General features: G+C 47.4%; 1 protein-coding gene across 1 annotated transcript in view; it reads left to right on the forward strand.

Annotated features, from left to right (window-relative positions):
* Positions 1-15,751: 15,751 nt before the first annotated feature.
* ITPKB (inositol-trisphosphate 3-kinase B) overlaps positions 15,752-23,454 on the forward strand; it is a 91,992-nt gene continuing 84,289 nt past the window's right edge. Inside the window, exon 1 of the mRNA XM_065889656.1 lies at positions 15,752-17,662. Within this exon, the coding sequence (XP_065745728.1) occupies positions 15,752-17,662 (1,911 nt within the window). The remainder of the gene's footprint in view (positions 17,663-23,454) is intronic.

Raw genomic sequence — 23,454 nt, forward strand, 5'->3', positions numbered from 1 at the left:
CCCGCTTACTCCACTGCGGCGAGCTTGCCTGAAGGGGCCTTGGACTGCTCACTGATGATGTACAGTGGCAGCAGGTTGGGGGCCCTGAAGGAGTGCGTGTGGATCACAGCACACCCAAGGATGCTGGGCCTTGGGGTTCAAAGAATTCAAAGGATCAAAGTGCTGACCAGGAGAGGTTGACCACCAAGGGGCACCATTTACAGAGTTTACTCCAAGCCAAGCACAGGCTACGTGGGCTTTACATATGTAGCATCAAACCCTTACAATAACATGGAAAGTTAGATATTATTAGCTTCATTGTCCAGATGAGGAATTTGAGGCTCAGAGAAGTTTACTGCTTTGCCCAAAGTTACACAGTAATTGCTAAGCCAGTATTTGAAGCCAAGCATACCTGACTCCAAAATGCCTACTCTTACACTGTCCATCCTTGAGTATGTTGCTGTCTTGTAACATCTTAACTTGCAATGAACAGTTCAGCATATAATAGGAACTCAATAAATACTTTTTGTATGAATGAACAGATGGACAGATGGATGGGATGGTTTGGGGTGCCACAAGGAGCTGTCCCTTGAACTCCAGCCCTTTGTTGACTTTTCACCTGTGTTGGAGAATATTTGGCTCTGTATATGTGAAAGGTACAATTTTTCTGAATGAAGACACACTATTCATCAAACTAATTATCATCAATGACAATTTTTTTTTTTTTTGCGGTACGCGGGCCTCTCACTGTTGCGGCCTCTCCCGTTGCGGAGCACAGGCTCCAGACGCGCAGGCTCAGCGGCCATGGCTCACGGGCCCAGCCGCTCCGCCGCATGTGGGCTCTTCCCGGACCGGGGCACGAACCCGCGTCCCCTGCATCGGCAGGCGGACTCTCAACCACTGCGCCACCAGGGAAGCCCATGGAACTTCTTTTTAATTATTGAAAGAGAGAAGGTTTTGTGAGGCCTGGAAATAAACCCTGGGGCTCCGCTGGACACTGATCATTTTTAGCTGCCCGACCTCTGAGCCCCACGTGTTCGTCCCAGCCTCCCTGCAGGGGGCACAGACTCATGACCAGGCTCAGCCTGTCAGGCACACCCACCAGACTTGGACACAGAGAAGCAGGGGCCTGGCAAGACCACCTTGGTGGTGATGGGGGCAGCAGTGGTGGCCACATCCTGGAGTAACCCACTGCAGTACCAGTTGTGTTGACATTGCCATGCCTGGCGCTGGACTAGTTCTGAGGCTCAGAGCCTCCCTCTTTCTTGTCCCACTTCCTAAGTCTGATTTTCCAGCATTCTTGATGATTTTATGAGCTCCCCAATATCCTTTACTATAAATTTATCTTCTGCTTATAGAGGCTAAACTCAGGTTTCTGTTGCTTGCCATTAAGAACCCTGACTACTACAGGGCTCTGCTCTGTGATACTCCATAGCAATAAGCACCAGCACCAACAGAGGGTGGAGACGTTCAGTGACTACTGAGATCAGAGGGATGACTGGAAAAGCAGTAGCCTCATATAAGCCTTCCTAACCTCTCACAATCTAGCTTCCCAAATGTGGGCAATTAGGTATTCTTTGCATCTCACAATTTGAAGTCATTCGTCTCTGTGCTTTTTCAGAGTGTCTGTGGTCTTTGGAAGAGATGTCTATATTTGAAGTTATTATGCATCTGGGCATTCTGGCGTCTTCTTCAGACGGATTTCCTGCACGTGACGTGAGCTATCCAAGCTGGTGGTAATTTCACCACATGGAGGCAGAATTTGGATGGGAAGCTTTCAGCCCGAGCGTTCATGACCCAGGACTCCTCTGGGGGATATTCTTCTAGAGCTCCATTTCCAGGATATTTGCATATCTTATTTTATTTTTTATTTTTTTGCAGTACGCAGGCCTCTCACTGTTGCGGCCTCTCCCATTGCGGAGCACAGGCTCCGGACGTGCAGGCTCAGCGGCCACGGCTCACGGGCCCAGGTGCTCCACGGCATGTGGGATCTTCCAGGACCGGGGCACGAACCCGTGTCCCCTGCATCGGCAGGCAGACTCTCAACCACTGCGCCACCAGGGAAGCCCGTATATCTCATTTTAACATGACAGCCACTGCAGCTGTGCTCAGGAGACCTGATTGAGGAAGAGGTTTCCCTGCCTATCCCTAGCTCCTTTTTCTGAGCTCTGCCTTAGTTGGGAGCTACCGCATGATTAAGGATAGCCTTCTATCCTTAATCATGCATCTTAGTTTAGTACAGAGGTAGGCACATAATAAATAACTTTAAAAAGCAATCCAGGGCTTCCCTGGTGGCGCAGTGGTTAAGAATCCGCCTGCCAATGCAGGGGACACGGGTTCGAGCCCTGGTCCGGGAAGATCCCGCATGCCGCGGAGCAACTAAGCCCGTGCGCCACAACTACTGAGCCTGTGCTCTAGATCCCGCGAGCCACAACTACTGAAGCCCGCGCCTAGAGTCCGTGCTCCGCAACGAGAGAAGCCACCGCAATGAGAAGCCTGTGCACTGTAACCAAGAGTAGCGCCCGCTCGCTGCAACTAGAGAAGGCCGCACGCAGCAAAGACCCAATGCAGACAAAAATAAATAAATTAAATAAAAAAAAAAAAAGCAATCCAAGGCTTTCTCTTCGGCTGGTCTGTGCACTGCAGATAAGAGTAAACGGAGACCTGGACTTCCCTGGTGGTCCAGTGGTAAAGAATCCACCTTCCAATGCAGGGAGTGTGGGTTTGATCCCTGGTGGGGGAATAAGATTCTACATGCCGTCGGGCAACTAAGCCCACACGCCACAACTATTGAGCTTGTGTGCCTCGACGAGACAGCCCGCATGCCACAAACTCTAAAGCCCATGCACCCTGGAGCTCTCGTGCCATAACTAGACAGAGAAAAAACCCGCACACCACAACCAGAAAGAAGCCCGCACGCCACAACTAGAGAGAAACCCCAACAGACCGTGCACCATAACGAAAAGTTCCCACATGCCTCAACAAAGATCCTGTGTGCCACAACTAAGACCTGACACAGCCGAAAAAAATAAAATAAAATAAGGAAAATTAATTTAAAAAAATAAATATTAAAAAAAGAAGAGTAAATGGAGACAGTTTTAAGACAGTTTTAAGTAATTGATAAGTAAAACTGAGGGATGCATGGAAGTCAAGTCCAGTGTCGGAGGCTGTGGACTCTAGAAACTGGGATGGGGCAGTAGGAGCTCATCTGTCATTTTGGTTACTACTGTTCAGGGAGAGAAAGATGTAACGACCGTGAGGGATTTCTGTTGTCTCTAAGTCCACTGTGTTGCACTTGGCTTCACATCCCCTCTGTGCCTGGCAGAGCCATGCCATCAAATGAATGCTGGACCTTAAGGGTGGAGGGTACCTGCCCATTTCAGGGCCCTGGCAGAACATCTGGAGAGGAGGATGTGGCCCTGGAGCCAGTCAACAAGTATTTATCAGGTAGTTACCAAATGGATGGAGTGTCCATGCCACAAGATGCAAGGGCCTCCTACTTTTACCACTGAGGTGACCTTGATGTTGGGTGTGTCTGTGACAGTCTTGATCACAGTCCTCTCCGGAGAAGCCTGGAACCCAGGCTCTCTCATAGCTGGGGCTTGCTTTGTGTGTGACCTTGAACAAGGCCTAATGTCCATCTGAGTCTGTACTATTGGCCTTAGTTACTGGCTAAACCTGAATGTGGCAAGCCCTGTGCCAGGTTCTTCTATATATGCCATCTCATTTAAGCAGCTGTATCCCTGTTTTGCAAATTAGGAAGCCGATGCTCAGAGAGGCTACCTAACTTCCAGATTCACACAGCTCTAAATGGCAGATCAGGAGTCCCAACCTTTGCCCATCACAGACTTTTAAAACAAAGGACCCTATGGGTAATAAGAAAAAAATAACAGGAAAAGTTCAGATATTTGACATCTCATAGGCCCACAGCAATGGCTTCCTAATCGACCTTCTTAAGGAAGCATCCCCACAGTTGCCAGATTGGTCCAGATAACCTGTCTTTGGATTCACAGCCCCCAAGAGTATTCCTATCTTGTCTTCCCCTGATTATTCTGAAATAGTTTAAGATCTGTCTCCCTCCCTAGAGACAGACTCTAAAATGACCCTGAAGTATTCCTGCTTGCAGATTTTCATACCCCTGTGTAATCCCCTTCTCTTGAGCATGGGTGGCATCTAAACAATAGAATATGGAGAAAATGATGAGCTATCACTTCCGTGATTGTTATATAAGAGCACCACTTCTTTCTTGTTAGCAGTCTCTCTCTATTGCCTTCTCAGCTAACATGTTTTGATGAAGTCAGTGGCCATGCTGAGGAGGTCCACATGGCAAAGAACGGAGGGCTGCCTCTGGCCAAAGCCAGCAAGCAGCTGAATCCCACCATCAACAACATAAGCTTGGAAGAGGATCCTTCCCCAGTTGAGCCTCAGATGAAACCTCAGCCCTGACCAACACCTTAACTGTGGCTAGAAGCACTCAGCTAAGCCACACTGCATCTCACACAAACTGTGGGATAATAAATATGTGTTGTTTTAAGGCACTACGTTTCTGGTAATATTTATGGCAATAGGCAATTGGTATACTCCCTCAGTTGCAAGCTCCTGAAAGGCAGGGATGGCGTTCTATTCATCTTTGAAGTCCTAGTACCCAGCACAGGTGCTCTAAGAATGTGGCCCCACTGAACTGGCCTCTGTCTCCCCTCTAACGTATCCTCCACATTGCCTCAAGGAGATTGTTCTAAAATGCTAATGTAATTGTGTCACCTTCTGCTTCAGACTCCTCAGAGCCCCTTATTATTTGTAATAAAAGTCCTATTAGCATAGCAATCAAGGAACTTCACTGCATGTCCCTAAACTGCTTTTCCAGGCTCTTCTCCCCCAGTACTGAGCCTCTCCCACCCTCTGCTCCCACCCTCTCACCTACCATTCTTCCACCTGCTCCTCCATAGCTCAGGGCCCTAGCACAAGCTGGGTCCCTCCCTGCCTAGAAGACTCTTTCTTCTTTGCCTGGTGAGTTCCTACTTAGCCTTTATGGCCCAGCTCAAATAGTGCCCTTTCCTGGAGCCTTCCCACCTCTTTCTCCAGCCCAAGGGCAGCCCACCACTGTGCTCTCCTGGTACTTTGAATGCTGTTATAACACGGATTACACTGAGTTATCCTTGTTTTCAAACTGGACTTCCCTGCTAGTCTGTGAGTTCTCTGAAGAACTTCCTAGACTTCTAGTCTTCTTCATATACCTCCTCCTGTCCTTCTCTCCCGCTCTCCCTGCCTGGAAAACTCCGGAATGGATTGATGCGTGAACGAATGGCATTAATGATAATACCCAAGGCTGAAACAAGGTGCTCATGGGTCAAATAAGAGCTGAATAGGCTGCATGCATGGGTACACAGGGAAAGCTCTAGACACCTACAGTGTTGATGGACGGTGGTTTGCAAGCACGAGAGATATGATCTCACATTGCTGATACCGTTCCTTCATTGTGAGGAACAGGAGAAATGGGAAGCCTAAGAAACTTCCTCTTTCTGCTGGAGATAGCTGTCTATTTTGTATTAGAACATTACACAGTGACCTTTTTTGAGACTTTGTCCTTAAAGACTCCGTATGTAAACTTTACACTTCCTTCCTCTTCCTAAAATATTAGATGATGGGACAGGTTTGACTCAAAGGCTCTCTCTGGCTCTCTTGGACTTGCTGATTGAGACCACTAAAGCCCAAAGCAGACTATATCATAACTTCAAAGGAAATATCTTAAATTTCATGTTACTTACATGTCCTCCATGCTCTTTCTCGTCACTTCTTTTTGTCGCAGGGGTCCACAGATACCACACAAATCCAGTTATCTAGAGAAGGCATTATGGAAGGGCTGTAGACACTGGGGCTGCTCCTCATTGCTTCACTTTTTAAACCTTACAATAAGAGCAGCTTTTTCAGTCACAAACAGGCTCAGTAAGTGGGAGGGGATCCCTGGAGAAGGGGTGTATGTGGTACAAAACCATAGACCCAGTATCTTTTTTTTTTTTTTTTTAGCTTATTTATTTGGTTGCCCTGGGTCTTAGTCGCGGCATGTGGGCTCCTTAGTTGTGACATGCAGGCGCCTTAGTTGTGGCATGCAAACTCTTAGTTGCAGCATGCATGCGGGATCTAGTTCCCCAAACAGGAATCAAACTGGGGCCCCCTGCATTGGGAGTGTGGAATCTTAACCACTGCACCACCAGGGAAGTCCCTACCAGTATCTTAAACTGATAACAAACAACTTGGTTTAAATTTCAGCGAAATCTTGACACCACATTTCATCTTGAGTGTTGAAGTTGGCTAAGTTCACAATTAGATATGAAAAGCAGGAGCACATCTTTTCAATCCATCTCTTATCAGTTCATGGTTGCTTGCAGACAATGAAAAAAAATATATTTATATATATGAACCACTAGCTTAGATAATGGCTGATCCACGACATTTGCATGTCCATGCTTGAATCAGATCTGTAACGCATCCAATCCAACTGAGCAGAAATCTGTTATTCAAGTGGTTGAAAAATCTATTTGAAACTAGATAATCGTTCCACATGTAAGTAGGGTCTACCTATTTATGCTTTGCGACAGGAATATTTCCAGCCAGTTTGATTTTCCAGCACCACCTCAAAATAGAAGGTAGAAAAAATCCTTCTGCTTCGTGCCCCTACCTGAGGTGGAGACAGTGATCATTCAACAAACATTTATCAAGTACCTTCTCTACATCAGGCCCGGCAGCTGCGGAAGGGAATGAGGCATTATTATTCCCTGCTTCAAAGAGAAGGAGACAAAGGGAGCAGATTACAAAAGATGTGTAGTGAGTGGTGTTTAGTAAATGTTTGATGAATGAATGGAAGAAATAAAGAATAAGCTATCATAACACAGGGAAGCCCCGATGCTAACGGCTGTACACAGGAAAATAATAAGACTGGGGGTGGGCGGGGTCGAGATGGGCTTTTTCTGCTTCCTATCAACCTAGAATCACAACCTGTGCTATTTGCATTTTGCTCCTCCAGATTCTGTGGCCTATTAGTAGTAGCAGAGGGCAGCAAGACTCTCTGTGTGTCTTTTAAAAAATCTTTTTATATTTTTAAGATTAAGGAATTAATCATGAATAAATATTTCTGTGTAAGGTAAGGTATTAGGTGGCCGGGAGAGGGTGGGGTTATTCATAGAAATGTCACAGCTGTTCACATACCTAAGGGCAGACACAGAACCTGCCAGCCTCATGGGCATGGGATCTGGGATGCCACCAGTTGGTGAGGCAACTCCTCTCTCTCTCCCTGGCTTTCATCCGGAGCTGTAGTTTCTCTGGTCTCCACACCTGTTCCACGCTCCCCACTTCCCGAGAAATCTTTTGCTCATTCCTGGTTCCTCTTATACATGCTTCACTAGCCCCACGTTTACTACGTGATCCTTTTGCTCATTCCTGTAATAAGGCTTCCAAAGTCCCGTGAGGAGAATCCAACTGACTGCCTCATATTTTCATGCCAGGTCATTAGCTAGCCGGTGGATTAGCTGTCTTTGGGAGCCTTGTCCATCTTGGTCTAATTAGCTGTGGGCCCAGCATGGCCCTTTGATAACCCAGCATTTCTAATCAGGAACAGGCAGGCAGATTCACTTAGAAGGGGATGTGGCCTGGGAACAGGCATCTCTCATGTAGTATTACATGCCTGAGCGTGGGCATAGCCAATCCAGGTGTCATTAGACCTCAGAGTTTCTCAAGATAGAGCAAAGAGAAACTGCTCAAACCCCTCCACCCTTGGTGCTCCCACCAGGAGATCAGAGTAGCATCAGCATAGGAAGGAAGGGTATCTGGGTACTAAAGAATCTTATTCTAGAAGCAACTATTTATTGAGTACCTGCTTTGTGTAAGGCAGATTCTTAGATTCACTAAGTCTTGGATCTTTTTGGTGTGAGAGGCTAAGGGATTGAGAGCTACTTTTTAAAGAAAGTGTATCTTTTGGAGTGCTTAACTGTGCTTTATCTAATAGATCTTCATAAGAACACTGTGGAGAAGGGTATTAGAATGCTTGCTATTTTACAGAGCTCAAAACTGAGGCTCAGAGAGTTTCAGTTACTTGCCTAAGGGCACACAGCTATGGGAAATGAAGGAGCCTATAAGACCCTCAGCTCTAACTGAGCTGTGTCTCCCTCCCTCCCTCCTTGGCAGCAGCTGAAAGAAGGGTACAGCCTATTCTTGATGCACTTACTGGTCTCCCCCTAGAGTGGGGGGCAGGGATAGTCTTCATCATCTTGTGTTTAGTAGCTGCTGCAGGCCAGATGCACAGCTCCCACTCAATAGTCCAATACCTAAGGAATGAGTGAATCATCTACTGCCTTACCCAGATCAGGGGGAAGGTGAGGGAAACAAGTGAAGAAGGGGTCAGAGGGTCCAGGGCAGAGGTGAAAGGCAGTAGAAGGCTGCTTCTTTGTTTGTGGCCTTGGTCTGTGCTGGACAGGAGAGGGTGTGGTGATCTCCCTTAGAGACACGCCTTGACCTCAGCCATGGCTCAGGCTGATGCTGTTTTGGGACCTTTAGAACTAAGATTTCAAGCAAGAAGTGTAGGAGAAGGGGAAGACTGATGGAGACCTCCATCATCACCCCCTCCACTGCCTGCTCGCAGCAGCCAAGCATGGCCGTGGGAAGTACTTCCTTCTGTCTGGGAAATATGGGAAATAGGAGGGGGCAGCTTTCCTGATGCTGCTGACTCCTTGGTCCTTTTGCATAATGATTCGATTGCTTGATTCATCTGTCTATTTTTTTTTAAATTTAAAAACATGTAAGATTGCCACAACATTGTAAATCAACTATACTTCAATAAAAACATATTAAAAATAAATTAAAACATGTATAGATCCATTCTGTGTGGGACTAAAACCTAAGGCTAGAAAAATAAATACATCAGGGTCCTTCCCTTCAAGAGCTCACTATCTAGGAAAGAACAGGAAAGATCGTAAGATTGAAGATTGCAAATAACAGAGTTATATATGATGGGGAGAGGGGACACGGAATTATTCCGTGAAGCTCTTTTTTTTTTTTTTTTTTTTTTTGCGGTATGTGGGCCTCTCACTGTTGTGGCCTCTCCCGTTGCGGAGCACAGGCTCCAGACGCGCAGGCTCAGCAGCCGTGGCTCACAGGCCCAGCCGCTCCGCGGCATGCGGGATCTTCCCGGACCGGGGCACGAACCCACGTCCCCCGCATCGGCAGGCGGACTCTCAACCACTGCGCCACCAGGGAAGCCCCCGTGAAGCTCTTGAGTGATGAATGATTTCATATTTTACCCAGAGAGTATATCATACGTCAGGCACTGTGCTTGGCACTAGGATGGGGGCCCACAACAATCTTATCAAAGGCTGTAGCTGTCCGTAGCTGTTTTTAAAAAGTATTTATTAAGTTATAATTGATATACAGTCCAATAACGCACATATCTAACATTTCATAATTTGATAAGTTTTCCCTGGTGTATACATTTCCTTACAATTAATATAGTGAACGTATCCATCACCTCCAAAAGTTTCCTCATGCCCCTTTGTCTTCCCTGTCTCCCATTCCTCCCCACAGCCCCCCATTTTTAGACAGCCACCAATCTGCTTTCTGTTATTATAGATTAATTTGTGTTTTCTAGAATTTTCTATAAAAGGAATTATGCAGTAGATATTCTTTTCAGTCTAGCTCCTTTCACTCAGCATAATTACATTGAGACTCATCCATGTTGTATGTATATCAATAGCTCATTTCTTTTTGTTGATGAATAGTATTCCATTGTATAGACATATCACAATTTGTCTATTCATTCACATGTTGATGAACATTTGGGTTGTTTCCTGTTTATGGCTAATTCAAATAAAGCAGCTATGAACATTGGTGTACATATCTTTGTATAGACATATGCTTTCATTTCTCTACAGTAAATACCTAAGAGTGGAATGCTTGGGTCGTATGATAGGTATATGTTTAACGTTTTAAGAAACTGTCAAGCTGTTTTCCAAAGTGGTTATGTCATTTTATATTCCTACTAGCAGTGTATGAGAGCTCTGCTCCCCCATATTTTTACCAAGTAAGGTTTTACGTTTTTAACCATTCTAATAGGTGTGTAATGGTGTTTAATTGTGGTTTAACTTGCACTTCCCTACTGACTAATGATGTTGAGCATCTTTCCATATGCATGTTTGCCACTCCTATACCTTCTTTGATGAAGTGTCTGCTCAAATCTTCTGCCCGTTTTTTAAAATTGAGTGTTCTCTTATTATTGAGTTTTAAGAGTTCTCTTTCTAGATACACGTCCTTTATCAAATATGCATTTTTCATACATTTTCTTCTAGCCTGTAACTTGTCTTTTCATTCTTTTCAGAAGAGCAGAAGTTTTAAGTTTTAATATAGTCCAACCTGCCAAAATTCTTTTTGTGGATCATGCTTTCAGTATTGTATCTAAGAAATAGTTGCTTAACTGAAGAGCCCAAAGATATTCTCTTATGTTTTCTTATAAAAGTTTTATGGTTTTAGCTTTTACAGTTAGATCTATGAGACATTTTGATTTAATTTTTTGTATATGGTGCAAGATATGGATTGAAGTTCTTTTTTTTTTTTGCACATAGGTATCCAATTGTTACAGCACTACTTGTCAAAGATTCCTTTCTCAACTTTTCTGCACCTGTATCAAAAATCAATTGTCCAATGACCACCTAGAGGGGTGGGATAGGGAGGGTGGGAGGGAGACGCAAGAGGGAGGAGATATGGGGACATATGTATATGTATAGCTGATTTACTTTGTTATAAAGCAGAAACTAACACACCATTGTAAAGCAATTATACTCCAATAAAGATCTTTAAAAAAAAATCAATTGTCCATATGTATATATGTTGGCCTATTTCTAGACTCATATTCTGTCACATTGATCTATTTGTCTAACTTTATGTTAATACCACATGTTCCTGATTATTGTAACTTTATGATAAGTCTTGAAATCAAATAGTCCTTCCATTTTGTTCTTTTTCAAAGCTGTTTTGGCTCTTCTAGATCCTTTGCAGTTTCCAATGAAATTTCGAATAAGCTTGTCAACTTCTACAAAAATAAAAACTTGCTGGGATACTGATTTTGATTGCACTGGCTCTATAGATCAATTTGGGAAGAATTGACATCTTAACAATATTGAGTCCTCCAATTCATGAACATGGTATATCTCTCTGTTTATTTAGGTCTTCTTTAATTTTTTCAGTAGTGTCTTGTAGTTTTTACTCTGTGGTTTTCTACATCTTTTTTCATGTTTATCCCTATATATTTTATAGTTTTTGATGATATTATAAATATTATTTTTTAAGTTTTGATTTCTGATTGTTCATTGCTAATATGTGGAAACCAATTGATTATGGTATATTGGTCTTGAATCCAGCAACCTTGTTGCTATGGGCTGAATAGTTACCCCAAAATTTACATGTTGAAGTTCTAATTCCCAGTACCTTAGAATGTGACTGTATTTTGAGATAGGGTCCTTAAAGAGGTAATTTAGTTAAAATTAGGCAGGTCCTAATGCAGTATGACTGATGTTCTTACAAGAGGAGGAAACTAGAACACAGACACACAGAGAGAAGACCATGTGAAGACATAGGGGGAAAATGGCCATCTACAAGCCAAGGAGAGAGGCCTTATAAGAAACCAAACCGACCAAACACCTTGATCTCAGACTTCTTGCCGCCAGAATTGTGAGAAAATGAATTTCTATTGTCTAAGCCACTCAGTCTATGGTACATTGTTACAGCAGCCCTTGCAATTAATACACTTGTTAAACTCACTTATTAGTTCTAGTAGCTTCTTTGTAGACTCCATAGGATAGCCTATATAGGCAATCATATTATCAATAAATACAGTTTTACTTCTTCCTGTCCAATCTGGATGCCTTTTATTTCTTTTTCCCGTCTAGTTGCTCTGACTAGGACTTCCAGTACAATATTGAATAGATGTGGCAAATGGCTTACCACTTTGTGCTTTAATTTCTTCACCTATAAAATGGGGGTAATAATAGTATGTATCTCATACGGTTGTTATAAGGATTGAAATGTGTAAATATTTATAATGCTTAGAACAGTGCCTGGATAATAAGTGCTATATAACTTTTTTTCTTTGTTTATTTAAAATCATGGAAGGCTACCAGATTCTGCTTCAAGATGCAAGCCAACCATGCTGGCTTCCAGATATGGCTTTTGCTCCATCTTTTCCCTAATCCCTGCCGTCCTTGGTAGCACAGTTAGAACTTCAGACTGGTAGAACTATCATTTAGTTCTACCGCCAGCCCAAGGCAGGAATCCCTTCAGCATGCCACACCTGACCAGTTGCTGGCTGTGTTCTGAGCAAGAACTCTTCATTCAGGGAGCCTGAATTTCTCAACTCTTCGGAATGCCAATGATGTCTGGCTGTGAAGTGACAGTGAGAGTTCCCAGAGGCTGGAAAGCTACGAGTCTGTGTTCACTGTATGCACTGCTAGGTCCTCCAGTTGTTTCCACCACGACACCTGGCATGGGTGTTTGCATCTCCTATGATAGAAATAAGCTCCATGGAGTGGGTCTCCTGGGAACTGGCAGCTCCTGTTTCTTGTCACTGGGGAAGCGAATTAGGGGCAAGGGTAGGGCTGGCTTCTCTGCCTTAGCAACTGCCCAGATCCTGAGTCAACACCTGACTGGGCTCTTTTTATTTAGCCCCGTTGGGGATGGGAGAGGAACCAGTCTCAGTCTTTTCAACATGGCACGTTAAAAAAACAAGTAGGACTCAAAAGTGTCTCATTCCTGAGAATTCTTAGCTAGAAGATCTCAGTTTCAGATTTAACATGAGTCTTTTTTCTGATGCAGCAGCAGGCAGCTTTTCTCACAGAGTATTGTTACATAAACAAGCAAGAGATGGGTTTGCCACAAGCAAAGTCAAAATTTCCATCTAAATTTTAGCTAATAAGACTATTAGGACTGCTTCAGGCTTTAGAGTTTTACATCTCCTGAGCCTGGCAGCTGTGTTTTCCCTCTTTCCACTAAATTCTGTAGTGTAGAATTTAGGGAATTATGGAAAACACACTTGCAGCACCAGAGCTTAAATGGGGTAAGATCCCTGACCAGTAGTAATTGCTGATGTTGGGGGAAAAAGTCTCTTGAAAATCATCCAGCTGCAGGAGACTGAGCAAGGGGTCTCAGGCTTTCTTAGTTCCAGGACCATCCTTTTTCTTAAAATACCCTTGAGAATTGAGTGCAAAAATATGCCAATGTCACATTTGCTGTGTGCATTTAGTAACAGAAAAATGTGCAGTGCAAAGGCGTGTTTATACAACTAGCAATTGTACTGCAAAACCATCAACAGCTCACAGCCCAACCAGTCTTCCAAAATACAAGTGTGAAGCATTTAAAATCTGCAACTTTGCAACGAGGTGCCCACAAAGTACCTTCTTCGAATTTGCATATTTGTGTACAAGAACACAAACCGTTTATATAAGGCTTTAGCCCGTTTTAAATGTTAAAAAAAGTCCCCATGAGTTGCTTTGCTTAAAATGCACGCTCAAACTTTATTAAAAACATTTTTCAAAAAATGTTTCATAAAGCTAGCCGTCAGCGAGGCTCACTGGAGGGTGTGGAAAATGGATCGTATATCTTTAACCCGCAGAAGTTAAAAGGTTTTTTTTTTTTTTGGTTGTTAGCTAACAATGGAAACTTTTTTTTTTTCAGTGTTTCCCTCCCTCGGTCTTGCCAAGCAATAGAAAAAAAAGAAGAAAAGAAAAACTTGTTCCGCTGAGTTCAACCCCAGACAGGCTCACAACTTCCTTCCTGCTTTCCTCCCCCAAGCCCCCGCCTTTCTCCCTCCTCCCTCCTCCACCCCAAACCACCCCCCGCCCCAACTTTTTTTTTTTTTTTTTTTTTTAATCGCACATTGAACAAACACTGAAGTAGCCGGGAGCAGACACTGACAGGGGTAGTATCTCCACAGCCCACAAGGGCGTGCAGGGCCGGCCGGCGTCGCCACCGCCCGGATCTCCCGCCCCGGCCGAGGAGCTTTCCCTCTTTTTTCCCATTCCCCCCTTTTTTTTGTCTTCCAAAAGAAGTGAGGAAACCATTTCCGAGCTTTTTGACTTTTAAAGCCGTCTTTCTCCTTCGAGGTCTGCTTCCCCGGGCCATGTAGTCTGCACAGGACGCGGGAATCTTGAGCAATTGTAGGTAAGTTTGGCGGCTTTTTAATGGCTCTCGCCTCCGAACCCTCTTTCCCCTCTCTCTCTGCTCTGGAGCGAATCTGAGGGTTCCGGGTTCTGAAAAGGCGCAGAGAGGTGGGCCGGGGAGACGGGCAAGGGGGTTTGATTGGGGAGGGTGGCGTGGAGAGGAGGGAGAAGCGAGTTTTCGGCGTTTCCCGTGCTCGCCTTCCGGGCCGCTGACTCCCCGCCGCCTACCTCGGCGCGCTGCAGGCGTCCACGGGCTCCGGCCGCCGGGCAGCCGGCTTGGCGCCGGGCGAGGCTGCCCAGGATGCGGAGAAGCCCTGCACTCGGCCGCGCCGCCTCCGGGCTTAGAGCGGGGCCCCGGGAGGTTTGCAGAGCCCGGGCTTCCGCCCGGCTGCAGCCATGCACACCCTGGAGTCCTTCCGAGTGGGCAAGGGTCCCGGACCCCGCAGAGGCAGCCGCGTCCTCCGGCACAGGGTGTGCGTAGTGCGGACTCGCTGTCCGCGCGCGTACACACACACACACACACACACACACACACACACACCCCTACGCGGGGGGCGACAGCGTGCGGGGGGGCGGCGTGTATTGGTTCCGGTACAGGGGACGAGCAGCGCCTCGGCCCCGGGCTCGCGCAGACGCACCCACACTCACAATACACACTTGTTTGGGGACTGGCGACAAAGCCAGTGCTGAAAAATGCCTAGGCTGCGGCCCCGCCGCGCGCCCAGGCCGTCGTAGGCCGAGGGACACAGCACCAAGGCCAGGGTCAGGAAGGTAAAAGGCAGGCACGCAGGGGTCTTCCTAGATCCGGGCTCAGGCAGCGACCGGGGAAGGCAGGTCCAGCTCAGGTTCCCTCCGAGTCGGTCCCTGATGGCCAGAGAGGGTGGAGCGAGGAGATCCTGAAGCCCAAGGCGGGTGGGGGGAGCTGCCCCGTTATACCGGATGCAACCAGTGTTTGCAAAGCCGAGGGGACCCAGAGACGGTGGAGGGGGTGTTCTCACTCTCGGAGAGCTCGGAATCTGCCGCGCCCCGCACATAGCCCGCTTAGCAATCAAGTGGTTGTACAGTCCCCCGCCCGTCCGCGCGGCTCTGGAGGCAACTCTTAGAATTTGGAATTTGAAGGGACCTTCAAGCGCATCACAGTCTGGGGCGAAGGGTGGGAGCGCACTCGGAAAACACACCCACAACCTAGCTGGCGACCGAGGGCCCCCGGGGTTTGTGTCCTCGCCGTGCCGCACAGCCCCTGTAGATAAGATGTCCAGTGGCACCGATCCCCGACAGATTGGGGGATCCCAATACCAGTCCTAGTCCGCTAGCCGTCCCCCGCACCCGCCCTCTAGGGTCCTGACTTTTCTCCCTGTGTCTCCACAGCGGCGCTGTTGTTTACGGAACTCGGCGGGGGCTGAGCCCGCGGTCTTGCCCCCCGCCCAACGCCCAGGCCATGCCACCCCATCCGCGCGCGGAGCCGCGGCCGCCGGGCTTCTGGGGCTGAGCCGGGAGCCGAGAGCCTCGGGAGGAGGAGGCGCCGGCGGCGGAGCCGGAACAGGAGCGGCGGCGGCGGGCAGCGCGGCGGACCCAGTACTATGGCTATGTACTGCTATGCACTCAACAGCCTGGTGATCATGAATAGCGCCAACCAGGTGAAGAGCGGCGGCGGCTCTCGGCCCAGCAGCAGCGAGACGCCCCCGCCGCCGAGGAGGGCCGTGTTGAGCCCCGGCAGCGTTTTCAGCCCCGGGAGTGGCTCCTCTTTCCTCTTCCCCGCAGCCGAGTCGTCGCCGGAGGAGCCCGGGAGCCCCCCGGGCTGGCGGAGTGGCCGGCGCAGGCTGAATAGTAGCAGCGGCAGCGGCAGCGGCAGCAGCGTGGGCAGCCCGAGTTGGGCGGGTCGCCTAAGAGGCGATGGGCAGCAGGTGGTGACCACCGGTACCCTCTCCCCTCCGGGGCCGGAGGAGGCCAACAGGAAGCTTCGAATCCTACAGCGCGAGCTGCAGAACGTGCAGGTGAACCAGAAAGTGGGCATGTTCGAGGCACACATCCAGGCGCAGAGCTCCGCCGCTCAAGCGCCCCGCAGCCCGCGTTTGGGCAGGGCTCGATCGCCCTCCCCGTGCCCCTTCCGCAGCATCAGTCAGCCCCCAGGAAGGGTCCTGGCTCAGAGTGAGGGGCGGAGGACAAAGTCCTGGGGGGAACAATGTCCGGAGACTTCAGAGGCCGGGAGAAGAGGAGGGACGCCCAGCCAACGCCTCTCGAAGGACAAAGAGGGCGTAGCACCTTTCCCCGGCCCTGCTGCCCCGGCAGGATCAGCGGCTCAGGGTCCAGGCGCTTCGGTGAAAATGAGGAAGCCGGTCCCGGCCGGACCCCATTGTGGCTCACCCATTGCTATGGAAGTTGACAAGAGGGTTTCTCCTCCTTTGGGAACTCAGAATTACCAAGCTCCCCCGTTGGGGCTGGTCGGAGTGAACCTAATGATGGCCACAGAAGTGGCAGCGAGAGCCACATCCACTGGGCCACACCATCCACAGGACCCTGCCCTCACTGAGCTGTCTGAGAGGGCCCGCGAGCTTGGGGGTGTGTACCTTCGAGAGGCCCTGGCCAAGAGTCAGGGGCAGTCTTTGGGCAGTGAGACAAGTCCGGCCCCAGAGAGGGGCGGGCCCTGCAGTGGAGAGCCCCCTGGGAAGGTGGGGAGAGGAAATCTGCCCGGTGGCATGCCGGGCTCCGGGGCGCCTGAAGGGGACAAAAGGCCAGAGGAGAGGACTGTGAACGCGCAGAGTCCGGCGGACTCCTCTGAGGCCCCGAGCTGGTTCAGGCAGCCCAGAGACTGGGGCTCAGTAGGCTCCGAGGGGACCCAGAGTGGGGCCCTAGTGGCCAGGGAGGCACGGCCGCGCTCCAACAGAGTGGATGAAGGGTCTGCGTCGCTGGGCTTGCTTGGGGGCAGCAGCTCAGCACAGCCAGGCCCGGGGGAGTTGGAGGCGGGGATTCCCTCTGGCGGAATGCTGGAGCCTTTGCCCTGTTGGGAAGCAAAAGATCTGAAAGAACCTCAGTGCCTTCCTGGGGACAGGGTGGGTGTGCAGCTTGGGAGCTCCAGGGTTTGGCTGGGCTCCATGGAAGAAGCGGGTCTGGCCTGGACGTGTGTCACAGGGGTACAATCCGAGGGGACTTGGGGAAGCCAGCCTCAGGGCAGAGATGCCCACCCCAGCCCAGAGCAGCTCTCCCCAGATCAGAAGGACAGGCCTTCCCGGGGAGAGGCCTGCAGCCGAAGCAATATCCCTGCCGTCATCATTACAGACATGGGTGCCCAGGAGGATGGTGCCTTGGAGGAGGCGCAGGGAAGCCCTCGGGGCGGCCTGCCGCTGAGGAAACTGTCCTCTTCCTCTGCGTCTTCCACTGGCTTCTCCTCCTCCTATGAGGATTCGGAGGAGGACATCTCCAGTGACCCCGAGCGCTGCCTGGACCCCAACTCTGCCTTCCTGCATACCCTGGACCAGCAGAAGCCCAGAGTGGTAGGTCTTGCCCTGAGATTTTTCTAGAACTTGTGCTGCTTTCATGCCCACGTGTCCCTTTTTCTTACCTTCTACTGAGTCAGAAAGACTCTGACCAGGGCCCTGGGGCAGTCACAACTTATAATTCTCTCCAGGTGTGTTTGCTGGGGAGGTACCTAGGCACTGGCCATGCACTTTGTAGCTTGGACAGTGAACCGGAGTCATTTCTGTTGTTATTTCCATGTACATCTTAAAAGACATTTTTTAAGGTATCTCCGGTAGGTCACCACTCATTTTGGGGGAACATAATATTCATGGGTGTTACCAAAAGCTTCCTGGTGAATCTCCAAAGATAGTGAACAGAGCTGCTGAGTGTAGCTTTTGTCTGATCAGGTGAAACACTTAATTCTGTGATTCATTTGGGCAGAGGAGAACTGACAAGGATGTCATCGAATTAACTCAGACTCTACCAATAGGCTAGGAAAATGAGTGACGTGATTCTGGAACAGGGCCCTGAAACCTGCAGATGTGGCATTGGCCGGTCTTTTGGGTGAACAACCACCTAGCCTCAGTAAATTGTCAGGACATTGCAATATTTGTGGGGCCAGCAGAAGATACAGTTTGATGTATGAATTAAAATGAAAACTAGGCTTTGAGCTAAGCAGATAGTTTCTTTAATAACAGGATATTACAGTACATGAGGTTGAATTGCATCTGGGTGATATCCCTAGGGTAGATACCTCCTCATGGATAGGCTCATTGGCTGGTACAGGTACATTTCAAGTACGTTTTCAAGTGCATCTCTTGTAATTCAGCACACTGACATCTTGTTCTGGCGCTGGCGGTAGACGGGTTTATTTCTGTACACAGTTCATCTCAGTCCTAGGCTGTTTTCACTTTTAGGAGGATCAGAGCATCGTATGAAAGATGTAAGAGTTGAAGCTAGCACTTCTGAAAAGGTCTGGACTTTCTCTCAGCTTTTCCAGAGTCTGGGGAATTTCCTAGTTCGGCGTGTAAGGGGTTCTTGTGCTACCTTGGGCGAAAGTCTGTATTTCATTGTAGTAGGTAGTCTTCCGATTTAATCTTGAATATCAAGTACTATTCGCTGTACCTCAATAACTTAAACCACAGCAACTGAGAACTTTATACTTCTACTCTACATGCTGCTCTAAGTTATTCTGGACTCCAAAGCATGTGTCTGTCATACTCCCACTTCAGAAATCACAGTCTGAATCTCTGTAGACCAGGCATTTCTTTTCATGAGACTCTGCCTTCTGCTGACGATGGGGAGGCAAATATGTATGCAGAATCTGGCCCCAATCAGCCTGGCATTTTGTGGCCAGCACAGGGCATCTGGCACGGGCACACCACCTTTAGAGGAGGGATGGTCCACCTGGAAGGGGACGGATGGTGGTGAAGGGCAGGTGGAAAATGCTTCTCACTGAAGGTATGGCTCAGGTTTCTCGGTCTTCTTGCCCACAATTAAAGGTCTATGAGATGGTCCTCTGTTCCAGTCCTCCCTTTGGCTTTTTATACCCTGGAGCGTAGCCAGCATAGCCAAGTTGTTTTAACTTGTTCTCCAACTTTCCATTTGCCCTTTCTAGTGGTGGATTAGCAGCTCCTACTGGCTGGCTCTCAAAGTATTTTGTGTGTCCCAATGTTTGAAAAGGGCTCTTGTCTGGAAGTGAGTTAAAGGGGAGATAAATAATGATAGATGACAATTTTATTTTTTTCATTTGCCAGAGGGATGCCAGCTGAGAAACCAGAGGATTGAGTGGTGTCAAGGTAGCGAACGGGTCCAGAGGTAGCAACGAGGCCTGCCTGTGGTCCAGCCTACCTCCCTTCTTTAAACAAGGTTTCAGACACCCACAGAGAAGGGCCAGGGAAAAAGCCCCTGCCAGCCTCGCTCTCTGGTCATGTGCGGCTGATAGGGAGTGTCTGTGGGGGAAAGGGTGGGTAACCAACTGGAAATTATGGGATCCTAGGGACTTTTGAGCTTTTGGTTGAGTGCTTGCACGATACGCTCAGTTTTCCTTTTCACGTACAGATTGTTGTGGCGGAGCCTTATCTGTGACACCAAAACATCTCCTCCTTGAGTCAAAAATCACTTGATTACCTGAGATTGATATTTTGTCTACAGAAGGCCAGACAACTTGATTGACGGGGCCTTTTGGCTCGGCTGTTCAGTGTTTTATAGATAAAACCCCAGCCGGCGCTGTTTGAGGCTCTACAGTATCAATACTCGGTCCTCTCCTCGGACTGTGCTGCTTCTGTCTACACTGCTGCACCGCACTCAGGGGCCCCCGTCCTCACCCGTGCGCACCCTCACACATACACTCCCAGCAGCCCGTTCACACACACAGGTTGGAAATTGCATGTTCAGCCTCTGGTCACACAACCAACCCCTGACCTTCAGACCCATACTGAGAACACTTTTTTTTTTGTGCTGCTGTGTCTTTGAGCAGGGTTAGACCTTTCATGCCTCGTGTGCGCGGGCGGTTCTTTGCTCCTGCGGAGGGATGACTGTGTGTGACGAGGTGCGCAGGCAGAGGTGACAGCCCCGCAAAGCCTGGAGCCTGGCTGCTGGGTTAGCTCTCCTGCTGTGTGGCCTCCCTGCCAGCTCATCACTGTGAGAAGTCCCAGCGCCAGCGTAGGGGAATTCGAAGATGTCCCTGTAGTTAAAAACAAAGTGCAAAGCAGGTTGTTTGGAAATGCACTCTGAAACTTACTTAGTCATTTAGACTATGCACATTCGCTAGAGGCCTTTTTACTGAAAGGGAACGTGTTGAGAAGCGCCTCTGCTCATTTGCTTCCACGGGCAGGAGCTGTATGCAAAGTGCTTCAGGCCTTTCCTACAGCTCAGGCTTCAGATATGCCTGTCTCTGAAATAGAGTGTTCCAGAGTTTCTGCTCCTCTGTGTCTGTTTGTAAAGGAGCAGGCGCTTGAAATTTGCTCACAAGTAGTTGTATCACGCGCTTTGCGTTCAATGGCTTAAATTCGGACGGGTTCACATTTACGGTTTTCTGAGATCTGAACAGAAGCGAATTGCCCTGAGGAAGAAGGGTGTTCTCTCTTGTTCTTTAAGACAACTAGAAATTAATCAACAGCTCTTGACCTCCCTGTGTTATGCCATTTAAAAGTAACTGGGCCATTGAGACACCAGGTTTAAAGTGCTAAATTAAAATAAGCATGCATCTTCCAAAAATAGGTTTTCTTGATTTATTCCAAAATTGTACTATCAGTCATGTGTACAAAAACCAAAACAAAACTCTGGTCTAGTTACCTGGGGGACATTGAAGGAATTGTAATACAAAATCCTTGCCTTCTTGGTGCTCACTATTTTTTCAGGGCCATTGGAATTTTGTTTCCTTTAGTTTTTTGTGTGTTGACTAGTTTTGTTGCCTTTTTTAAAGTAGAAAACTAACTAATATATATGGTAAAAAAATTCGAGCAGTTTAAAATGGTTTTATGTGGTTTTTAAAAGTGTGAAATTTTTATTTGATGGTAAACCCAATTAAAGTTTAAAAGCCTTAGAGGGATACTTACTTAAAAAAGAATATGGTGGTAAGTACTTTTAAGTGGGAAATTCTTATCTGGAAGAGAATATGGAAGGTCCAGATTTATCGGGTCACGAGTTCGGGTTGCATATGCTGTTTTCTTAAGATGGGGCACCCTTCCCCCTCAGGTGTGCAGCCAGGATCTTTCTGGAAAGGCTTCAGGACTTTTCAGATCTGGGAGGACCCCTAGTCATTTATGTGAGGTTCTGGGTGTTACCCTGATCTGTTTAAGAAGGAGGAAACCAAGACTCAGAGGGGCAAAGGGACCCAAGGGCTGCAGCTCTGGCTCAGATTCCTCCTTTTAAAATACGCATTCTGCGTGAGGGCGAGCTCATGGGGGCCTGTAGAGTTCTAACTCTCTGTGACTATGTAATTCCAGACATTTGATTCAAAACCTGCTGTATGTGAAGTACGTATCATGGTGTCTGGAAATGTGACAAGATTTCTTTGGTGTGGACCTTGGGCAGTCGAGGCCGAAACTGGGCACATTTAATTGTGTGCTTTTCCTTAAGATCCATTAATTATCTGCCTCTCATCTCTCTTAACTGGAAGAATGGTTCTTTGTAATTTCACATTGAAAAAGTATCATCAAAATAAATGAGTACAATACCCAAGATTCTCGTTAATGGTTAGACTGATTGATATTAGAGGCTGTGCTGGTAGGATGCCAGCACATTAACCTGACAGTGAAAAATGCATTGTTCTCTGAGGGCTTCGGCCTCCTCAGATAGTTAAGTTTGGAAACTGAGGCTTTGCCTCTGCAGAGCCAAAACGTCAGTTCAAAGACCTCGTTTTATCAAAGATGAAAGTAATTCATCCAGCTTGAATCCTTTCAAATAAAGGTGGGACACAGAGAAAAAGAGAGATTTGTGTTTAGGCATCACAAAAACACAGCTCAAGATTTACCAGCCTTTTAGGTTTAACAAGGAAAAGCATATTAAACTGGACGGCTTCTGCTTTTAGAGAAATGTATTTCAGGTGTTACAGAAAGCATTTTCAGAACTTTGCTTTTTAGCGCCAAATTGCTACCAAGCCACTTTTTCTGATTTTGTTGGTACATGCCAGTTAAACGTAGTTACAGATTAGATTAGTTCTCTGTAGTTTATTTATATTCCTGCGAGCATCGATAACATTGTTTAGGCTTATTTTATTTTGTCAGGTTTCAATGTAGTTGTCTAAAGGCAGAATTTTAAAATATTTAATGGTAAGAGTTTTATATCTTGGTTGAAAAAACTTTGTAGACTTCAGGTAATCAGTGATTCAGGATTAACTCACGAACTCTTCTAACTTGTGCTGTGGACACACTGTCAGCATGGAAGGATCTATCTATATATATATTTTAAATTTATTTAGGCTGCACCAACTCTTAGTTGCGGCACTCGGGATCTTCAGTTGTGGCATGCCAACTCTTAGTTGCAGCATGCATGCTGGATCTAGTTCCACGACCAGGAATCGAACCTGGGGCCCCTGCGTTGGGAGCGTGGAGTCTTATTCACTGGACCACCAGGGAAGTCCTGGTCTATGGGTTTTGATAAGAGATGAGATCTTGGCATTGTAGGTTATACACATTGTTCCCTCCAGTCCATGACAAATGTGCCTTGCAATGATTTTTTCCTGACTGGGTGGAATTGACATTGTGAATGGTGTATTTTTCATGAATTGGGGAGCTCATTGTTTGCATAATCACACCAAACCCAACTGTGAACTCTCTTGTAACGTGAAAAGCCAGTTAGAGTGCCAACCTCCATTGTCTCATTGGGATATTTGGGATTTTGTATGTCCGGTTCTCTTGAGACTGTGTGCCCTCCTGTGGTTGCATACTGTTATCTTAGTTAACTAAGGACTGTGGTACTACAGGTGGCCTCAACGACATGGAAACACTCAGCATTGTAGCATTCCCTCAGACCGATGGGTCCAGTCTGCTAGACTGTGGAGGCCACCCTGGGGGTCTGGAAGAATCTGGTCCAACGTGGTCCCATGATCCTGTAGTCGGACATGACTTACTGTAGTTCTGCCATCAACTATCTCGTTGTGGTTCCCCCAGACACCTGGTCGTTCATTTTTCCAGGGGTGTATTATTATTTTAAAGACAATTCAGGTCTCCTGGGCTAAAAGACACTATAGATATAAATATGATCTCATTAGGGAATTAGGCCTCTGTTCTTAGAATTTAAAAAATAACATTTTTTTTCTATAACCTACATAAGTATCATAATATAAATCTGAGTCTGGGAGAGGCTTTAGAGCTCATTTTCT

Source organism: Phocoena phocoena, chromosome 1 (genome assembly GCF_963924675.1).
Source record: "Phocoena phocoena chromosome 1, mPhoPho1.1, whole genome shotgun sequence".
Taxonomy (NCBI): domain Eukaryota; kingdom Metazoa; phylum Chordata; class Mammalia; order Artiodactyla; family Phocoenidae; genus Phocoena; species Phocoena phocoena.